Source organism: Aethalodelphis obliquidens, unplaced genomic scaffold (assembly GCF_003676395.1).
Source record: "Aethalodelphis obliquidens isolate GAN/ISIS:26980383/991018 unplaced genomic scaffold, ASM367639v1 scaffold7, whole genome shotgun sequence".
In the NCBI taxonomy this organism is placed as follows: domain Eukaryota; kingdom Metazoa; phylum Chordata; class Mammalia; order Artiodactyla; family Delphinidae; genus Aethalodelphis; species Aethalodelphis obliquidens.
Genome location: NW_020837951.1, coordinates 23,856,030 through 23,878,457, shown reverse-complemented (window position 1 = coordinate 23,878,457; position 22,428 = coordinate 23,856,030). Strand labels below are relative to the sequence as shown.

Below are 22,428 nucleotides of genomic sequence, written 5' to 3'. Positions count from 1 at the left end.
CTTCTATTAACGCTAATGAGGTGGGATGTGTCTGCCCTGAAACCGCACTCCCCTTTCTTCTCCTTTTCACAAGGTGCAAGTGGCAGGCCTGAGCTGGCTGTTTGAGAACTGCATCTGGAGTTACACTCCTTGTCCTATACTCTGTACTCTCAGGACCTCCTAAACTTGACCTCTTCAGAGGCTTCAGGTCCATAAGAAAAAGGAAGGGGAACTAACTCATCTTTCAGCCAGGGCTAGGCTGAAAGCTAGGGCTTTACCCACATTATCTCATGTTTACCCTCACAAAATCCTTACCCATTTTACAGACGAAGGAGACGTTCAAAGAGTAATTTTCCCAAGAGCTTGTAACAGTAAACCAGAAGCCTTTCTAACTCCAGAGCCCCACGCTTTCCACTGCACCCAAATATCCCCCTGCAGCTCTCTGACCAATTATACATCCAGGCACGATACCTGGGCCATAGCCAAGGTCAAGAAATTCTAACTACCATTGTGATTATGCTAATATACCACCACCCTTACTGTAGCATTTGCCTGTCTTCTTTGGATTATAATTATAATTTATTAGAGGGAAATCTGTCTCTCCCTCTAATAAATTATGAGTCCTTGCATGGGAATTGTCAAAGTCACTTTGTTCTTCCCCCACAGTGCCTAGAATATCCCTGTGCACATGGTAGCCAAAACAGCTTTTGTTAAGCTGAACAGAACTGGACAGGTCCTGGCGGTTCTGGGACACTTTGGACTATGGCTCTTCCTTCCTATAGCTCAGGGATCAGCTTTGGCTCTGTGGACAGATAATGCTACCGTTTCACTACGGCACCATGGAGGCAGTATCCGATATGGCTTCCCCTGATCCCCTTCTGCTACTTGTGCCCCTGAAGAAGCCTGTCTCCTTGAGTGTGGGCTGGATCTAGGGACTTGCTTCAGATGAACAGAATAGGGCAAAAGTGATGGGATGTCATTTCCGAGATTAGGTTATAGAAGACTGTGATGTCACCTTCTTAGCGCTCTCTCTGGCTCTTCTTGTGTGTTTTCTCCTATGGAGAAAGCGGCAGAGGTCCACATGACTAGGAACTAAGGGCAACCTCCAGCCAATAGTCAGCAACGAATGATGTCCTCAGTCCAGCAGCCCTCAAGGAACTGAATCCTGTCCCACACGGCATGAATGAGACTTCAGATGAGACTGCAGCCCTTGCCAACACCTTGAAGGCAGCCTTAAGGGACACTCTAACCCAGAAGACCCAGCTAAGCCATGCCTGGATTCCCAACCCACAGAAACTGTGAGGTAATACATGTGGATTGTTTTAAGCCACTAAATCTTGGAGTAATTTGTTACACAGCAATCAATGATGAATACATATGCCAATCATGTCATGTTTTCAGGGGGAAAGATCCAGTCCCACTATGACTTAAATTGGAAACAGACTCTATTTTGGGGACAGCTCTTTGGGAATGGTGTGAAGGGCTAAGAAGCATTTACAACTGGACATTTAGCATCACCTTTGTTGTTATAATTGAAAAACCTGCAGCATAGAACTCACAAGCTGTATTGTCTCGTTAACTTCCGCACTCGGGGAGGCTTGATTTCCGGCTTTTCCGCAGCTGGTTGGGTAGTTTCCACACGTATAGGAATAGGACTTCTAGAGACACACCAGAAAAGCAGAACACCACCAATAAAAAGGTTTATGGTCTGATTTTGGCTATAGGGACTGCTTTCTCAGTTAATTTATACCTTAATAACATTGACAGTCAAGATATCCTTTTTATTCCCTCCTCTTTACTTATTACATAAAATTATTTAAAAATACCACAGAAAAGCCAAGACCAAAAAAATCATAGGGAAGAAAATACAGCAAGCAGGAACTGAACATAATTGGGGTACCACATAAAATTTCCCTGCCAAAAACACCCACTCCTAATTTTAGGTTTTGGTTCATAACCAGGTTTCGCCAGTAAAATGAGTAAAGAGAAACCTGTGGATAACCCGTTTTTACTTCCAAGTAATCTGGTAGCTATGTTATTTTAAACGTAGCACAGAATATATTTTTTAAAAAGAGAGATAAATAATGATTAGAGTGTTTCATGTGAAAATGCATAATCAGAAGACCTTTAAGACTTACTCTGAAACATTTTAATTCTATGTCTAGGTGAAAATGTTAAAAATTAAGTTTCATTTTTATATTTCCTCAAGAAAATATGCCAGATAACCAATGGGCTTACTCAAAACCAGTGATTTTAAGGTAAAGCTTTTACACATTTTTGTACGTGACTGATTTCACTTAAAACACCAGAAGTTACCTTCGGGGACCAACAGGCATCAAAACAAATTGAGGTTCTCAGCAAGGGACCTCTAGCAAGTCAGTTAACACTTCTGGACCTCCATCTTCCCTTCTATTCAATGCCTAATATGGCGATAGGTAGGTGGCCAGTGCCCAGGAAATGTTTGTTAAAGAAACATGTGAATGAGCAAATACGAAATTGGAGTCAACATACTTTAGGTTCATGATTTCCTCAAGTTGGGACCCCAGAGTCAACAGAACGTGGTCCCTGGAAGAACACATAGGGGAGCACATAACTTTGCTTGGGTGAAATGGTTGGTGTCTGGAAAGCTTCAAGGAGGGATTTACACTCAACCAGATGGAGGTAAGACTTCCAAGGTGGGAGACAGAGTGGAGACCCGGAACTGCTGATGGGTAAGGTCCCATTGGAAGAGCAGGGGATTGTGACTAGAGGGGAAAGCAGGGGCCAGGGCCTGAGGCACCTCAGGATGAGCTGTTTACGCTGAAGGCAAAGGCAGTCACTGAAGGTTTTAGGCAAGGGAGTGGCAAGGTCAGACTTGCATTTTAGAAAGGCCCTTAGAGCATCAAAGGATGCTGGTGAAAGCAGGCCAGTTGGGAGCATCTTAGAAGACTGCAGTAGTGGTTATCCAGGATGAGAAATGGTGAGGCCCGGGGGTAGGCCGGGAAGAGGGTCCTGAAGAGGAGAGGATGGATGTGGGTGATAATATGAAAGTCAAATTGGCAGGACTTGGTGACTAATCAGATGAGGGCATGAGGTAGGTAACGGTCAAGGACTCCCCGGCCTCAGGTCTGGATCACAGGTAGGTAACGATGCCACTGACCAAGATAGGAAAACTGGTGAAGGGACAGTAGGGTAGGGTGGGAAGAGATGAATTAAGGTTTTGAAAAGTCCAAGAGGCAGCTGGGTATGGGTCTCTGGAGGAAGACAAATTTATACCAAGAACATGGGCCAGGCATCATGAGATGACATAGAGAAATATTAGGCTTTATTTTTAGCATCAAGTATTCCCCAGGGTAGTGGTTCCTATGTCACCTTGGGTGTTTTTGAAATTCTTATTCCTGGCCTCCCCTACCACAACCACGCTCCCTTCCCCCCCTCCCCCCTCCCCCCCCAACAACACCCACCCCGTCTTCCACCAAAGGATCTGAAGGGTCTGGAGTAGGACCTGAGTCTTTGGTTTTAACAAAATATGGTTGCAGTGCTCCTTGGACCCATTTTAGGAAACTCTATCCTAGGGAGACCCCCACCAATGTTAGCAGGCTGCCAAGGCGTCAGTGGGGCTGCCATGATCTACAGGTTGTTACTCACTTGGGCTGGGAGGGGAAGAGTGTCTGCTTTCTATGAGATCAGGAAAGGGAGGTTTTCCTCTGGGTTTGGGTTGGTGGTAGCCTGGAGGCTTTAAAGAACATTTGTGGTTCTAGTACTTCAAGGAGCTCAGATAAGGAGCGTGTGAACGGACCACGGGAAGAGGGATGAACTGAGCTGGGACAGGGAGCAGAAGCCAGGTCATAAAGGTCACCCTATGCTCTGTTAAGGAGTCCGGACTCCACCGTGACTTTAAGCAGGGGAATGACAAGGTCAGATCTACGTGCCTGAGAAGCATCTCAAAAGTGATTTCTTTTTTGGCACATCAGGTAGAAATATTAAAACAGAATAAGTGGCATTTCTGAGGCATAAAGGAAGTTGCTTATGACAGTCCTCTTCTCTTGCTTCAGGCTCACATTCTCTCTGTTTTCTTTTTCCTCTTTATTTTATTAGCAAATGCCCTCATGAGTAATGTTTTGAGGATAATGCTGAAGGTACTATTGTTTCCCCATTCAAACAAGAAGCAACAGACCTTACGTTAGCGTCCTGAAGACTGGATTTCTTATTGATATTTACAAACGTTGATTCCTCTTTTCCAACCTGTTAAAGAAAACAGGAAGGTTCGTCAAAACTGGACATCTTGGCATGCAAAAATGTTTCCAAGTCTCCTACATTCAAAGGATTACAGAGATGTGAAGGTGTATCAAAGAGGTAGATCATCAAGTACTCAGTCAATAACAAAATTTTCCGGTGTTTATTTAACAAAAAATGTTTTCTTGAGTCATTCCCCATCGCAGGGATTAACACGTAATCATTCAAATAAAATCAATGCTTGCATTCACACTCATATTGAGCACCTGCTACGTGCCAGCTCCTGTTGGAATGAGAAGAGGATGGTGTGAGAAAAGCCAAACCCACAGTTTAATCCCCCACTTCACATTTTAGATCAGGAATAATAAGCAGCTCTATGCTCACACAGCACTTACAGCTGACAAAAGAGTTTAGAAGCTGTCCTTTCACATCAGTGTACCGAGCCTGGGAGGAATTATGTCATAGGATTTTGATAGAAGCCTGTCCTCTTCCCTCTGGCGAGTCCCATAAAGAATGGTGGGGAAGAAAAGGACACCCACTCAGCCAGCCAGGCCAGCTGAACACACACTGGAGGTCAACAGGAGATGCAGCAGCCTGTGGTCCTCAGACCCACCACAGCGTACAGAGCTGGCCCTTTCACTTACCCAGTTATAGCTATACCAGTTAATGACTCTTTATATTAAAAACTCTGTGCACATAACAGGTGTGGTTCCTATCTCCTGGCTGCACCCTGACTGACACAGCGTCTCAGTCCTAGAATGCCTCTTTCTTCTACGTGGCACAGAGGAAATCCCGCAACGTGAAATCAAAGGCTTGCATGCATGGTACGCACCTGGGCGCTCGCTCGGGAAGCATTCTCCAGCTGGGCTTTTAAAATGTTGCACTTAACGTGATCAGCCACGGGGGAAGGCAAAAGTGGGGTCTGAAGAGTCTTCTCAGAAACCTTTTTTTCTTCAGCCTGAGATGAACCAAAATACACGCAACAGACTGTAAACAAAGAACTAAGAAAACACATACATTAATCTTTCCCATCAATCATCACTGCAAATAACCCAAAGACATAAACATACAGAAAAGTGTGTCACTAACTCCTTATGTTTGTACCAGTGCTTTTACTATTTGCAAAGGATTCACAAGCACATCCTCTCAATCCTCTCATTCTCACGTGAAGCAGGGAGAGGTTGTATTAGGAAGCCCATGAGTCAGAAGATGGGGAAGGTCCAAAGAGAAGAGACTCTTCCAGTATTCATGCAGGTAAAGCCAGGACTCAAGCTCCGAGTTTCCTACACCCAGCTGCAGTGCTATTTCCCCCATAACTGCTACTTCTTACATATAAAGACCCAATTCTGTGACTTGCTGGGTTAAGGGAAAGAGTACAAAATACTAATTGGTATTTTTACAATAATCTTGCTGAAAATTGTGATTCTCAATGAGAAATTTGTATCTATGTTGCCTCATTTTAGAGTGTCTCAGACTTCAATAATCTGGTACCACCTTTGCTATTTTTGCCATTTCTCATGTATTAACTAAACATGTACCTATAATTCGTACAATCCAGTTAAGGTGGATTACGCTGGGACCACCAATTTTAAGTGTGTCCTAAGCAATAGTATCTTTGACATCATAGACTTGGTGGCTATTATATTTATTATGACATAAATTATGATAATTATGTAACTATTAAAAAATACTCATCCATGTATAGAACCTGAAATCGTCTCTGAGGGTACACACATCATACTCTGGGAAATAATGTCATATTGTTAAGCATGCCTATTGTGGCCATTGTATATCCCAGCGCTAATATGGTGCTCGGCACACAGCACGTGCTTAATACATGTCTACTGAAGACGATTATAATAATATATGGTTATTATTGGAAGATATGTGTTTAATAAGAAAGATACAAGACCATATGATTTCTAAAAGTCAATTTAGTGACTTAATACGGCACATTAGCCACAATGTACCAGGGCAAGAACAAAATGTTCTAAAGGCCTCCAATTCTGCCATTTCCAAAATTAATCTAATTCACTAATTCAAAAGTCCTATTGAGCACCTGGATACACATAGTAGGGGTTTTATGAAAGCTCCAGAGGAAGCATAGGGCAACTGGCTGGTTGACATCATTGAATAAAGAAAAGAGGGCCGAGAATGCAGTTTCCCAGCAGGACCTCCAAACATATGGAGGGAATGTGGTAGAACAAGCTGAACCCAGCAATTTCACAAAACAGTAAGATAAGCAGAGACAGAAGACCTGGATTTGAATCTCCGCTCTTTCCCTTACTAGCACCATAAACAAGATGATGATGATGGTGGTGGTGATGGAGATGAAGGACAAGGAGGGTAAGGGGCGGGTGGGGGGCGGATTTCATATGCACATCTCATTGAATCCTCTCATTTAACCATCCCATTTGAAGGTAGGTACTATCACCATCCCCATTTTATAGATGAGAAAAACAAAGCAGAGAGATGGCAAGTCACTTGCCCAAGGTCACACAGGAAGTACACAGAAGAGCCAAGATTCACACCCAGACTGGGTGACTCCGAAGCTAGAGCCCCTGACCACCAGCCACACTGGCACCCCTTAACCTCTCTGAGGCTGTTTCTTTCTTCATAAGATTATCATGACAATCACATGGGAAAAAAGGATATGAATGGCACTCTCACATTAGAATCTTTGGTTAGAAAACAATACATAACTACAAAGAGAGCATCGGATATGAGGACACTAATGGTCCTAAGATCAAGCTGAGTATAAAGACAATAGACTGTTTTGAATGGAGTCAGGATCCTAAGAGACGTAGCGTTCTCTGAAACAAAACAGTAACTTGTTTATTAGTTACAGTATAGTTTTAGTAGAATTTATCTTGTACATGTAAATCCTGTTACATTAAGATAATTGTTGAAAAGATATGTAAAAGATAATACTAGCATGGGTGTTTTCACTGGTGTATGATGAGTTAATTTTTTAATTAGATCTAATTTTTTGGAATGATATGCCGGAATACAAGAATTGAACTGGTCCTAAAGCCCATTTGAGATTTTTGACAATTGCTTCAGGGGATATGGTTATACTGACAGTAATGACCGAAGACCTACTTTAAAAAAAAAAAATTGAATGCTGCTAAAATAAGAGTGAGAATTTAGCATTGATTTTCCCCTTGAATTTATTAATTCTAAACTGCTTTTTGGATATAAATTCAAGCTGGCTTGTTCTGAAAAGAAGGAGCTACCTTTCAGCTCTATAACTTGACTCAGGTGAAGACCAATATAAATTTTGGAAAATCTGAGTGTTATTACATGAATATGTTTGCAACAAAGGCATCTCTATGAGGGATAAACATGTGGATTACAACAAGACCATAATTACAGCCTGGAGGACGGCACCCAGAATGCTGTGCTTTCTCTCTTTTGCATGGCCATATTTTGTATTTTACATTCAATTTGAATTGAGAAAAGAGGCTTTATCGTTCAATATGGAAAAACAGATTTCAAAACATACAAATGAATGATAATTGGGCTTTGATACTATTATAATTGGAAATGGTCTTCTGTTTGAGGATGTCATTTGGGGATAAAGAAATGATCAGATGCAGTTTTCACTTGTTGATACAAACTGTTTACACATTTGAAATCTGATGAGATTTAAATTCCTGTGATAATTTTGGGTATGCTTTTGGAATTGGGCAACCAAACGTCTTCTCACCATTAACATATCCAAACCTTAGACAAATCAGAGGATTCTTCAGACTGCAAAAAACCTTAAAAGCCATCAAAACCACTGGTTCCCAATTGTGGTATCATGATGAGTTGTGAGGATTGTTTTATTAATGATAAAGAATCATAGTATGGGGCTTCCCTGGTGGCGCAGTGGTTGAGAGTCCGCCTGCTGATGCAGGGGACACGGGTTCGTGCCCCGGTCCGGGAGGACCCCCCATGCCGCGAAGCGGCTGGGCCCGTGAGCCATGGCCACTGAGCCTGCGCGTCCGGAGCCTGTGCTCCGCAATGGGAGAGGCCACACAGTGAGAGGCCCGCACACCACAAAAAAAAAAAAAAAAAAAAAAGAATCATAGTATGAAGTAATATACTTTGCTTATGCATTAGGACAAAGTCAAGGTTATCTGACATTACTCTAGGCTACTTGCTCACTGATGCATTTCTTCAAGTGGAGGAGAAAAGAGGGGTATTGTTGCTTGAGCGCCAGGGAAATGCTCAGTAACTCACAGCTGTCTCAGCTACATCTTAACCCAGAGCAAGCCATTATTGGTGATGTCCCACCAATATTCGTGCAACTACTAATTACCTGGAGCTTGTGAGTTCTCTGCTACTGTATGCTATACTTCCCTGCAAAATATTTTTGGATTTTGCCAAACTCCAGGTAAGTTCTTGTTAAAACAATTTATTGTGTGGGCTGCAGAAGAAAAGTTGACAGTCAGGATACTAAGAGAGAGAAGACAAATCCAGGGGCACACAATCCATCAGGCTGACTCCCAACACCTGGCAGAGGCCTGCTCAATAAAGATTTATTGACTGAAAGAATATAAGTGCCATCCTGCAGGAGGAATTTTTTTCCAGCTGGCTATCAGGGAGGGTAGTATCAAAGAAAAAGTGGGTGAACAGGGTGTCTTGAAGTTGGGGCCCTTTAGTGATCAGAGGGACTTTAGGCTGCCCCGCTGGGGTGTGGGATTGCAAGGGAGTGGAGGGTCTTCTGAGAAATGCTGGAAGTGTAGTGCAGGCTAGAGGGATGTCTGGGGTGGAGGAACAGCCCCGATAGGAGGTATAACCTTCCCACGTTCACCAGTGCAGGTAAGGAGGGGGAGCTTTCCAGGCCAGATCTTCCAAATTCCTCCTATTCCCTCTTATAAAGGGGCAAAGCTAAGCATCAGGGTGGAAAAAAATGACCCATGAGTAAAGAATACTATTCCTATGGGGATTTTAAAAATTAAAATATGTGCGCAACAGTGGATCTCGACCAGGGGCAATTCCGCCCTTCAGGGGACATTTGGCAATGTCTGGAGACAATTTTAGTTGTCACACCTGGATGGGGGTTCTACTAGCATCGAGTGGGGAGAGGCCAGGGGTGCTGTAAAACATCCTACAAGGCACAGGTGAGCCCCCCACACAACATTATCAGGCCAATATGCCACTAGGGCCTATGCTGAGAAATCCTGGTGTAGAAAATGAAGAAGCATGTTGGAGTGCAAAGGGCACTGGACCAGGAGTCGGAAGCCCAAGGCTTCACCACTGCTCTGTGACCTTGGGAAAGCCATTACCTTTCCTCTGGTCTCAGATGTTGAAAAGGCTGAACTAAATGACAGACTGAATTCAGCACCAGCTTTCTACAGTTCTAAGATAAAACTTGGCTTTTATAAGGCTACCCATTTGGATATAAGAACAGGTCTAGCCAAAAGAGAGCTTGGTTTCTGCCCTGTCCCTTCCTCCGCCTGCCCTCCCTACTTTCATCCCTCCCTTCCTTCCATTAGCAAACAGTTACTGAACATCTACGATGTGCCAGGTACTGTCTGAGTGAGATAGAGGGTGCTATGGACTGAACTGTGTTCTCTCCAAATTTATATGTCGAAACCCTAACCACCATTGTGATGGTATTTGGCACGGGGCCTTTGAGAAGTAATTAGATTTAGATGAAGTCATGAGGGTGGGGCCCTCATGATGGGATTAGTGGCTTTCTACGAAGAGGAAGAAAGAAAGATCCCTCTCTTCTGGCAAGTGAAAACACAGTGAGAAGGGGACCAGCTCCAAGACAGGAGGAGAGCTCTCACCAGGGAACCAAGTCATCTGGCACCTTGATCTTAGACTTCCTAGCCTCCAGATCAGTGAGAAATAAATATCTGTTGTTTCAGCCACCGGGTCTATGGTAATTTGTCATAGTAGCCAATGCAGACTAATACAGAGGGGTAAAAACGGAAAGAGGTAAATGTGGATGCTTCTCTCCTGGAACTTTCAGTTAGAAGGATGGAGAGACCACTAACAGATCCAGCCTGTTGGGCCTCAGCACTGGGGGCAGCCCCTAGTGCTGTAATCTACCCCAAAAGAATGTAAATGAATTTCTGCTCCTAAGAGACATGCTGAGCAGAAAAAGATTGAGTAGAAATCCCTCCAAGACAAAGGCACATAGTTTAGGAGGCAGACAGGGTAATAATGAGAGGTACGAGTGAACCCCAGGTCCATGCTCATTGCCCAGCTCCAGTCCTTGGCACCTTATTTATGTTGATGTGCAGAGCAGGCCAGGGTCCAGCAGCCTTCACAGTTTCCAGTTCCAGCTTCTTTAGATGGGCAGCGGCTTCGCTGAACAGGGCAGGTGCTCCTGGACTCAGTTCTGCAAGTGAATAAGGAAAGGTTGAAAGGGCAGAGAGATATAGGTGATAAAAAATGCTTGCCAGAGCCCGACTCCCAGTGCCTTTCTGTCTGGCTTCTCCTCTGGCAGCTTGAACCTCTCAGGAATGCACTAGCAGATGGGATGTGAGAACATTTAAGGTCGAGGTGTCAAGGCCTAACTCTCCCAAATATGAGCAGTGGCCCTGGGCAGGTCACTTTACCTCTCTGAGCCTCTCAGCCATTTTCAAATGAAAATAAAACTACTTACCTTGCAGGGCTGCTGTGAATATTAAGTGAGGTAATTCATGTGCCAATGCCTTATTAATGGAAAAGCACTATGCAAATGAGAAAGATTAGTGTTCAGGCTAACAGACAGATGAATGTGCCCTTAAAAACCATGCTATGGGCTTCCCTGGTGGCGCAGTGGTTGAGAGTCCGCCTGCCGATGCAGGGGACACGGGTTCGTGCCCCGGTCCAGGAAGATCCCACATGCCGCAGAGCGGCTGTGCCCGTGAGCCATGGCCGCTGAGCCTGCGCATCCGGAGCCTGTTGCTCCGCAACGGGAGAGGCCACAACAGTGAGAGGCCCGCGTACCGCAAAAAAAAAAAAAAAAAAACAAAAACAAAAAAAACCATCTTATGCTTCTAAAATCAAATTCACTGATTTTGATTTCTGAAAGTTGGATTAGTTCACCACCACTCCTCCCACTAGCTTGTTTTTAACCATTAATACATTAAATATTCAATATTCATTACGTATTAAAGTTTGTGCCAAGTACTCATAGCAATTGGGATCTGGGAAGCTAGAATAAAGAGATGAATGAGATACAATTCTAGCCCAGTGGGGGAGACAGATGCCTGTGCAGATACCCCCAATAAGAGCGACCAAAGATTTATTTAATTATATAGAGCAAGAGGGAGGGCACTCCAAAGCCAGGAATTGGGGAGGGGTGTAAAGAGAAAGTTTCACTGACAACCTTTGAGCTGGTTCCTGAATGATGTGTAGGAGTTCATTAGGGTGGAGAAAAGCATTCCAGGCAGAGGGAACAGCAGGTGCAAATGACAGAGCTGGGACGTGGCACAGTGTTTCATGAGAGGAGAGGAGTTCCACGTAGCTAGAGTGTAGTGAGGAGTGTGGGGGAAGGCTAGAGACCTTGGCAGGGGCCAGGCTGTGAAGGTCTGTGTGTGGCCATGCTCAGAAGTGCTGGCTTTATCCCAGGACAGTGAAGTACCATGGAAAGGTCTTAAGGCATTTGGTCAGAGCTCTTTGGTGAGTGCTCTCACTTTAGCAGCTACAATTTGGAGACTCCACTGGAGGAGGTGCCCGTAGAGGCCTGTTACAGCTGTCCAGATACAAAAGGATGAGGCCTGGCCCAGGGCCAGGGCAGTGCGGGTAGTGATGAGGGACTGATTTTTCAACACCAAGTGGATGATGAGTTCCCATTTCTAGCTCCGCCAACCCAGAATTGCCACCTGTGATCTACAGGTAAAGGCTCAATGGCTCATCCTCTTCACCAGCCCACAGACTTATGAAATATCAGACCTGGAAGACTCCTTGGTCATCTTCTCAACACCCTCCACCACATTCCACAGACGAGAAAACCAAGGATCCAAGTGGGGACTTGGCTCAACAGTGAGAACTAGAATCGAAGCCTCTTGACTCTTGCCTCTACCTTGGCACTTTTTCAAACCATATGTGATAAAGAGCAAGTTCTTCCCCCACCTCCTATCACAGACCGATTCTTTGGTAAAATATAATAAAAGTGATTTTCTAGAAAAAGAAAAGAACAGTCATACAAAATCCAAGCCCACATTTTTAATTAGTTTTAACACATATAAAATTGCTCTGGCAAGTTGCTAGAAACGTTTCTAATTTGCTTACTCTCCATTTCCGTAATTTCTCTAGCTGGGACCTTTAACGGTATGCACTAGATCTACTTGACACCTTGCTCTCAGAAAAGTGGGATGCCAGAAATGGGACCGAATGGGCTTTCTTGTGGTTGGGAATGAGAGATTCCAGCCACCTCACTCCCGTGTGTCCCCGTTCCATTGCTTGAGCCAGTGCTGGATATGGCAGAAGCAGAGAACCGGCATGAAATGAGGTGGAGAGACATTTGCTCTCTTGTAACGAAATCAGTTTGCTGGTAAATCATAATTTTTAAGTGGCCCCTGCCTAATGCACAAGGCTCTTGTCAGCTCTTGCCCAGACCTGGTAACCCAGCACAGACATTACCACTGTTCCGAGCTGCACTGCAAGGGGCTGTCTTGAGCATCTAGGAAAGCCGCACACACCCTGCAGCATCACTCCCCCACCCTGCCCCCTACACTCCTACTCACTTGTAAGCGATTTACTGCTGGAGTTAGGGGACCTCAAAGGCCCCTCCTTGTTCTCCAGGGTCAGCGAGAGGCCATAGTTAGTGTGGTGCTGGTGCTGGTGGTGGTGATGGTGGTGCCTTCCCGAAGCTTTGGTGGCAAACGGTGTGCCCCCATTCTCCTCGAGGCCAAAAGGCAGCCGGTCCGAGCTGCTGAGCCCTGGGGAAGGGAGCGGGTAGCTGCAGAGGGTGTAAAAGTCAGGATTTAGAAAAGCAGAGAGTCTTGATATTCCTGTCCGTACTTTAAAAGATGTTCTCCAAGCATTGAAAACCAGGAGAAATAGGTTCAACAAACAGATCCACAGGGTTATTGTAGAACAGGACACAAAGGCAACACTGCACTCAAAGGAAAAGCAGAAAGTGGAAATTTGTATATATCAGAGATGTTAACCCTTAAAAAATCCTTAAGTTTCAAATGAAATAATTTCTATTTTAAAAAAGACATCATGGGACTTCCCTGGTGGCGCAGTGGTGGAGAATCCGCCTGCCAATGCAGGGGACACGGGTTCGAGCCCTGGTCAAGGAAGATCCCACATGTCGCGGAGCAACTAAGCCTGTGTGCCACAACGACTGAGCCTGCACTCTAGAACCCATGAGCCACAACTACTGAGCCCACGTGCCACAACTGCTGAAGCCTGCGTGCCTAGAGCCCGTGCTCCACAACAAAAGAAGCCACCGCAATGAGAAGCCTGCGCACCGCAACAAAGAGTAGCCCCCACTCGCTGCAACTAGAGAAAGCTCGTGTGCAGCAATGAAGACCCAACGCAGCCAAAAAAAAAGACATCATCTAAGTGGGAGGAGGAAGTCAAAGGCAATCATCAAATTAAAAACTAATTTGTTAAGCATCCTACGACAAGATCATGATAGAAACTGGAAGTCTTGGAATCACTTTCTCCTCCTCTCCATCACCCCCACCAGGCAGAAAGCACCTATTAATGGTACTGCTACGACATCTTCTAATTCCAACTGCTCCTCCGGTTATTACTGCCCTAAGGCTCTCGAAACAGATTCCCAAAGCTCTCCCAGCCTCTACTCCTCCTTCAGCCCATCCTCCACAGAGCACTAGCCAGAGAGCTGTTCTGATTACGTTCTAGAGTGTGGCACTCCTCACTCCAGGAGCTGGAATACCTCTCTGTTACTAGTGATTCCTAACCATTTTAAGATAGAGAACCCTTTGGAAATCTAGAAAACTACGGAACTTCTCTGCAGAAAAAGGCACCAAGATGCAACATTTTACACTCAATTTCAGCCCTCTGTAGACGCTCCGTGGAAAAAATCCAAATTCCTTTCCTCACGGCCCCCCTGTGATCTTGTCCCATTCTCTTTTCAGCTCATCTCCTGCTGTATTCTTCTCTGCACCCTAGTCCTTCCCATCCTTGTGCCTTTCACCTCTTTCTGTCCCCTGGAGTCCTTCCTCATCCCTAAACCCAGCTAAAACACCCCTTCCTCCAGGAAGACTTCCAGCCTTTAAGACACAGATCAAAGGTCTCCTCCTCACACCCCAAAGCAGAGCTAACCCCTCTTTCTGCTCATTCCCATAGACCAGATTTCTACTGCCCACTCCTTCACTCTGTCTTCAAGGAGCTCACACCTCAGCGTAGGAAATTCTGTCATTCAATCAGTTACAATCACCCTAGAACAAGCTGCTAGGTGAGCATAGAGGTAAAGGCAACTAGTTTTTCTGGGGCTGGTGAAGGTGTTGGGAAAGGAATCATAAGGGCAGGATCAACTGGGAGAGAGTCAAATTTTGGTAGACATTCTTGAAACAGAATCCTTCTTCTTACAGAAAACCACACTTCTTGTGTTTGTATGAGGTTGATATTTCCCCTCAGCGTGGGCTAATCAGACTTTTCCCTCCTTCCAGGTAAAGTGACTTTTTCTGGGATATGATCCAATCAGGGACAGAGTTTCCTATAGGTTTAACATATGGAAAGGGAGAGAAAGTGTCTCTCTTCCTTTTTAGAGTCAAACAGGGCCTTATTGTGGCTTTTGTGGGTCCTAAGCACTTTGGCTTTCACCTCTTCTCCATAAAAAATTTAAAATTATATTTTATGACTGCATTTGTATAAAAATGAATATATTATCGGATATTAAACCATTTACCTCAACTAAAAGTTCATTTTTTTTCTTCTGACTTCAAAGAAATGAAACCATATTTGTGGACCCCTAAAAGTATTGTGAGCCCAAGGCACTGCATCTACTGTGACACACAGATAAGTCAGATCTGGCTATGAGGATGATATAAGTTGAGGCTACTTTATGACCATATTCCCTGGACACAAAGGAGTATCTGCGGGGAGTGGCCAATGTACAAAGGAAGACAAGACGAGCAGAGGGTAAAGCTAGATGAAAGAAAGGAAACACCCCAATGGTATCATCTGAACCCCTGGTTCCAGCCCTGCCTGAGGCTGGTTCTACCACTGACCTTTTAATTACAAGGTCCAATAAATTCTATTTATTTATTTTTGTTTGATGTGGTTGATTTTCTCTCATTTATAACTCACATGCTCTAAAGCAGTGAAGGTGTGTTCCCTTGTTACTGTTTTTTGTTTATTTGTTTTGTGGAATGTCTTTCAAGTGAAAAGGTAGAAATGGCTATTACAGGCCTAAGGAACAGTCTGAGCAAAGGAATGATGGTTGAAAGCGCAGGATGGCTGGAGCGGAAGTGAGGAGTGGAAAGGGTTTAAGCAAAGGCAAGACATGACTGGAGTTCCATTTTAGAAAGTTCGTGCTGAGGGCTGCGTGGAGGACAGACACCCCAGTCTGTTCATTAGGAGACTGTGACAGGGTGGGGCTAGACAAACTCACTGGATGGAAGAGAAGCCCTCTGAGCTGTTTCTGAAGCAGGGCAGGCAGGGCTTGCAGGCCTGGCATGTGGGCGCTGCGGGAAGGAGGTACGGAGGAGGCCTCTGCTGCAGATGCAGGATGCTTTCCGGAAGAAACAGCACCATTATCCCCACGTTGTCCCGTGAGCTGGGTCTTTGGTCCACCCTGGCTGCCTTCTGGAGACTTGGCTCAGGACAGTCTCACATCGTGTGTGTGTGTGTGTGTGTGTGTGTGTGTGTTTGCACGCGTGTGTGCGTGTGCGCGTGCGTAAGAATGTGGAAGAAGGCGTGACTTTGGCTTCTGGGTTCAGAGTCCAGCTTCACCTCTCCAACCTGAAACATAACCAAGGGTATCCACCCCCCTCGTGGAGGCAGTAATGGTGGCAGCAAAACGTGCACCAAGTTGTCATCGAGACGCCTGGCTTCTTGTCTTAGTTCTGCCCACCTTTGTGCAGGAACCTCAGACAGCTGCTCTGGGCCTCAGTTTCCTCCTCTGTGACGTGACAGGGTCAGGTGATTTCTGGTGCACTTCCAGGTCTGAGAATCAGCCCTTCCCCCACCTATTTATCCAGTACTTGCTCTATCCCAGGCACTGGGCTAGCTATTTTACATTAAATATCCCATTGTATACATGTAGAGACTTTGACTAGCACATAATTGGTGCTCCATAAATATATGATGAAAGGAAGGAATGGAAGGCGGGAGGGCGAAAAGGAAAGAAGCAGCGAGAGAGGGAGGAAGGATGAATGGAAGCTGTGGAGCTGGGATGTGATGACAAAGGTGTGAACTGCAAATCCCATGGGCATCATTTTCCTGTGTCTCAAATATGTTGAAAATAATATCTGTCCTAAGGAGGCACAGAGACTGGGAGCTCAGAACAGAGAAAATTCCCTACAGCCTGGGACACTTTACACCTCAAGGCTCATCTTCCACCCTGCCCTCCTTCCACACTGCAGCCAGCCTATAAAAGGTCTGAATGGGGACTATAATGGTCTACGCAGCAGAGACAAACCAGAGAAACACTGAAAGGAAGAGAGTGACAGGATGGGGGGTATTGGCAGGATTTGAGAAGGGGAGAACACAGAGACATGGAGGGGTCAGAAATTTTTGAATTTTTTAGCCTGGAGGACCAGGCAAATGGCATGCCATTAATTGAAAAAAGGATGCTGGGAGTGAAGGCTGCTTGGAGGAGGGAAAACTATGATTGAGCTTCAAATGGGTTTCACTGAATGTGAGAATGAACACCCAAGGAACAAGATGTCCTATAGTAGAGATCTGGGGTACATTCAGGGCTGTACGTAGTGGTGCAAAGTTCTGAGCAAGAATTTCTGAGGACTGGTAAATAGACATCACCTCCCATGCCATCTCCAACTGATGCTCACTCTCTGCTTGGAATGTAAGGTGAAAAAGGATTCTGAGGTTGTGCCAGCTCAGGAGGAAAGAGTGCTGTGGCTGATGAGTGATGTCTGCCGCAGACCTGGAATGAAGCTGTAGTCTCACGTACCTGCTTGTCTTTCCAAGTTAAAAGTGAGTGTGTGTGTGTGTGTGTGTGTGTGTGTGTGTGTGTGTGTGCGTGTTTTATTTCCAGGAAACCCAGAGTGAAAAGTTAAACAGGGAAATAAATATATGTGCAGAGAGTGATAAATTGTATTTAATAACGTGTGATTTTCACTTTACCATGACTTTTGGGGAAGACTGAGAAAGAGACAAATGGGAAGAGAAATAGAGGGTCAGAGAAGCTGCCTGGATCTCTGAGAGTAAGTTTCTAGAAGAGCAAAGATTCATAAGCAGGCGTGGTATGACCTGGGTGTTTTCTCAGCTCATACACACGGAGGACCATCCTGGAGATCCTAACTTATGGCACTGTGTGGGGTTATGGGTCTGTTAAGGAAATCACTGTTCCTGGCCTCGTGGACTGTTCCCTGCAGAACTCCAGGAGGTGATATTCACATCAACTATGATGTAAATGGCATCCACTGGGGTCGTGCAGCTGTCCTGTCCACAGGGACCTCAGAGAAGGTCAAGCCCACCCAGAGGGTCCGGCAGCACTCAGCAGCCCACAAGCCTCGGGGCCCAGTGGCTAAGGTTTAGGAGATGAGGCCAGCTCTGTGCTCACCATCAATAGAGACTGAGATTCACCAGGCTTCTGGCATTCTGGAAAGGAGGTCACAAGTCCTGGTTTTCAGAGGGTGATGGACGAGGGGTATGTACACATCAGCTCCTGCTTCCATGAGGTGGCAGTTGAAAGGATCTGGTGTGGAAGAAGGGGGCTGCTATGTGCCTAGCACGTGCTAGGCGCTTTAATGCTTTTCTTTTACAGTTACCCTGCAAGGAAGCTGCTGCCACCTCCTTTTACAGCGGGACTTAGTGAAGGTGAGTAACGTGCCCTGTTCGTAGATGTGAAGTGAGAAGTTGAACCAGATCTAGTTTCTTCTCCTCCCTTCTCTTGGGGGAAGCCCCTACTCCCATTCTACTTCCAACTCTAGAAAAGTTAGTGTTCCTACTCGGGGGGACTGTGTCCTATGGGATGTCCTTGACTGCATTAGGGGCGGACACAGCTCTGCAGATGCATGGCTGGGGGACTTTTACAGCCCTGCCTAATCCCACCAGAGTCTCTCCCCTGCCTGACTCTGGGATCCCAGCAGGCCAGACATGCGGTACTCAATCAAAACGCGTTGCATACTGAAAAATGGGATAATTATTGAGGTTTATAATATTATAACATTATAATCATTATAATATTATTATACCATTGTTATATTATTATATTATAATAGTTACAGTATTTAGTATAATAACAGTATGATTATTCAGAATAATCCTCCAGAATCCATCGCCAGAACTATGACCTGCGCAGGGCAGGGATAGGGGAGGGTCCTGAGCTGGAACACAGAACTTAACGGCTTTCTCTTAAAACTAATGCTGGGAGTTATCAGGGTGCTCTGAGGAACCAATCATACACTACAGCTCAGCCACGTCTGGGTGACGTGGGCTTCTGTGGGCAGCCCTGGGGATCTAATCTTGGATCAAAAAAAAAAATCATAGCATTGTAGAAACAGGGCCACTCAGATATCATCCAGTTAGGTGGTTTTAAATTCTGGATGAATATGAAAAGCACCAGAGGAAACCCTCTGCACTGCTGGTGGGAATGTAAAATGGCACAGCTGCTTTGGAAATCAGCCTGGCAGTTTCTCAGAAAGGTTAAGCATAGAGTTACCATACGCCCCAGAAAGTCCATTCCCAGGTATATACCCAAGAGAAATAAAAACATGTCCATACAAAGACTTGCACATGAATATTCCCAGCAGCATTATTCACAAGAGCCAAAAGGTAGAAACAACCCAAATGTCCACCAACTGATGAACAGATAAATAAAATCTGGTATAGCCATACAACAGAATATTATTCAGTTATAAAATGGAATGAAATATTGATCCATGCTATGACATGAATAAACCTTGAAAACATAATTCCATTTATAGAATGGAATTGGTATGGAATGGAATAGGATTTACCAGAATAGGTAAATGCATAGAGATAGAAAGTAGATTAGTGGTTAACTAGGACTGGGGAGGATGGGGAGAAATAGGAAGTGACCGCTAATGGCTTTGGGGTCTCTTTTAGGAGAAGTTAAAATACTCTAAGATTAGACTGTAGTGACTGTACTGCTTTGTGAAAATGCTAAAACTATTAAATTGTACAATTTGAATTGGTGAATTGCATGGTATCTAATTTATATCTTAATAAAGCTGATTAAAAAATCAACCAAGGGAGATTTTGTATACTATCAGTGTACAACCCTTACCCTGGCTAATTACATCATCTATCTCTAAATCCAATGTGCAGCCAGGGCTGAGACACAAGGCCCTAGTCCAACCTCCTTCTCACTTTGCATATGGGGAAACGGGGACCCACTGGGGGGATGAGGTGACCAGGTCACACAGTGGGTAACTGGCTGAGTCTGGGACACAATCCAGGACTCGCACCTCTCTGCTTGCCAAGTGCCCCAAGTGCCGTCCATCTGCTACATCTTCCCATCTGCCTCGGCTTCTATTTAAGGCAGCAAATGCACTCATCAGGAAAATCCCAAGACCTCCTTAGAACCCCACTGCCTCAGACATCTTTGTGTACACATCTTGTCTTCCCAATGATAGAGACTGTCATATCACATGTTTTCATGTCCTTGGGTGATATTAAGACAACTGATTCTTCATTTCAGGAAAAAAGAGACCTTTGCCCACAATACCTAAATAAATTCTTCTTTATTGGCTCCTCCCCAGGCTGGGTTGGACACCTCTCTCCTTACCTTTACCTTACCCTCCCTGAGTGCCCCTGACCTGCTGTATTTCCAAGGAAATGCATTTCCCAGTTTCCCTGCCCTTGGGTTTCTATGTAGGTTTGACCAATGGGAGGCACTGACAGAGACTGGAGGGTAGGAAAAGGAGCTAAGTATTTCTCCCTCATCTCTTTCTACCTCAGGGGATGTTTTCGGCAGTAGTTGAGTCCCCTAGGGCTTCAGCTTTCACTAGACTGACTCCCTGTGGCTCCAGCTCCTGGGCTCTGGAATACTGCCATATTTCTTTGTCTCTTTGTCTCTCCAGCTCTAGGAGTGATAAGCAGGTTCTACTGTTGCTAATTTCTGGGTTGCCTCACTGGTCACTTTAGCTACTTAGTTCTTCATCCCTTATGCAATCAATTCCCTGTATCAAATTCCCTCTGTAAGAAACCTGCCAAGAGTGATTTCAGTTCTGATTGTCCATGACTGATACACAATTATCTACCTGTATCTATTTCTGGATTCTTCATATTTTTTTAAATGATTTAAAAAATTTTTTATTTATTTATTTTTGGCTGCGTTGTGTCTTCGTTGCTGCACGCGGGCTTTCTCTAGTTGGTGGTGAACGGGGGCTACTCTTCGTTGCGGTGCACGGTCTTCTCATTGCAGTGGCTTCTTTTGTTGCAGAGCATGGGCTCTAGGCACGTGGGCTCAGCAGTTGTGGCTCGTGGGCTCTAGAGCATAAGCTCAGTAGTGTGGCGCACGGGCTTACCTACTCTGCGGCATGTGGGATCTTCCCGGACCAGGGCTCGAACCCATGTCCCCTGCATTGGCAGGTGGATTCTTAACCACTGCGCCACCAGAGAAGCCCTGGATTCTTCATATTTTTATTGAACTATTTATTTATTGCTAAACCAGCACCAGACTGTCTTAATTACTTTTGTGCTAATATTTGGGCTTTTTAATATCTGATAGTACAAATCCTGTTTCCTTTCACACATCGTTTTTCTTTTTCTTTTGTTTTTTCTTGGCTATTATCATGCACTCAGTCTTCCAGATTACTTTACAATTCAAGTTACTACCCAAAAAATCCCATTGGAATTATGATTTGCAGCATTAAATATAATGGATTAATTTGGGAGAATGTATTCATAAGGTATTTCTCACCATTTATTTAGATCTTCTTAAATGTCCTTCAGTCAGAATTTTTAACTTTTCCATAAAGTTATGGAACATATCTTATTAACTTTATTCCTATCCATATATCAGTTTTGTCACAATTGAAAATGGGATCTCACGAATTATTACATTTTCTCTAGTTTTTTTTACTACTAGATATATGAAACTACTGACTTTAAGGTATTTCTACCTCTGGTCACCTTGCTGAACTCTTATTAATTGGAATTCACTTGTATAGGATAATCACATGAATTTTGTTTCTTCCTTCCCAGCATTTATTCTTTTTTTTGTTTTCCTGGCTTGTTGCATTGGTAAGGTCTCTAGAATGATACTGAATATTAGCAATCATCTTTGTCTTATTTCTGAAGTATGTAGATTATCTTAAATCTACAATCTAAATTAAATGTTGATTTGTGACAAATTCTACTTATTAGGTTAGAGACAGTCCTTCTACTGTTAGCCTACTAAGAATCTTGAAAGATTAGCATGACTTACTCTGAACAAATCCATTCTGTTCCTAAGTGAACACTACTTTACTAAGTGCTTAAAAAAGACTCTGTTCTCAAACTTTTCTTGGTATTACCATCAAGCTTATCACTCCAGGTTTTAGAATTCATTTTTCAAAAATCTGTATGACATTTCCCTGTCTATTCTTCTGGCATTTCCCCAAGACTCCATAGTTTTTCAAAGTGTGCTGGTGCTGGCTCAGCAATGACATATGCAAATTTTCTTCAAGGCCATTTTTCTCAACCTGAAGACTAACTGTAAAGCAGTAAAATATTTCCTGACTACTCTCTCTCTTATCTTGGACTTCAGTTTCATTCTCTTTGTTCTTTTCATCTTTCTGCAGTTAGTATACTGACTGGTTTCCTTGTTGAAAAAGAGAAAAACAAAACAGAAATTGAGCAGCTCTTCTTCTGTCCTGTTAATCTCACATACCATCCTCAAGATGGCTCTGCTATTAAATTGTTCATCATTTTGCTCTGACCAAAATGTGCATCTACAGAAGTCCTTTTAAAAAAAAAGGTCTCTGGGCTTCCCTGGTGGTGCAGTGGTTGAGAGTCCGCCTGCCGATGCAGGGGATGCAGGTTCGTGCCCCGGTCCGGGAAGATCCCACATGCCGCAGAGTGGCTGGGCCCGTAAGCCATGGCTGCTGAGCCTGCGTGTCCGGAGCCTGCGCATCCGGAGCCTGTGCTCCGCAACGGGAGAGGCCACAACAGTGAGAGGCCCGTGTACCACAAAAA

General features: G+C 44.5%; 1 protein-coding gene across 2 annotated transcripts in view; it reads right to left on the bottom strand.

The window, feature by feature from the left end:
* Positions 1–22,428, bottom strand: part of EPB41L4B (erythrocyte membrane protein band 4.1 like 4B) — a 142,196-nt gene that overhangs the window by 27,380 nt on the left and 92,388 nt on the right. For both annotated transcript variants that reach the window (XM_027105273.1, XM_027105275.1), the window contains exons 16-20: positions 12,870–13,084; positions 10,416–10,534; positions 5,027–5,152; positions 4,136–4,203; positions 1,539–1,637 (exon numbers count right to left, since the gene is read on the bottom strand). In XM_027105273.1, the coding sequence (XP_026961074.1) occupies positions 1,539–1,637; positions 4,136–4,203; positions 5,027–5,152; positions 10,416–10,534; positions 12,870–13,084 (627 nt within the window). The remainder of the gene's footprint in view (positions 1–1,538; positions 1,638–4,135; positions 4,204–5,026; positions 5,153–10,415; positions 10,535–12,869; positions 13,085–22,428) is intronic.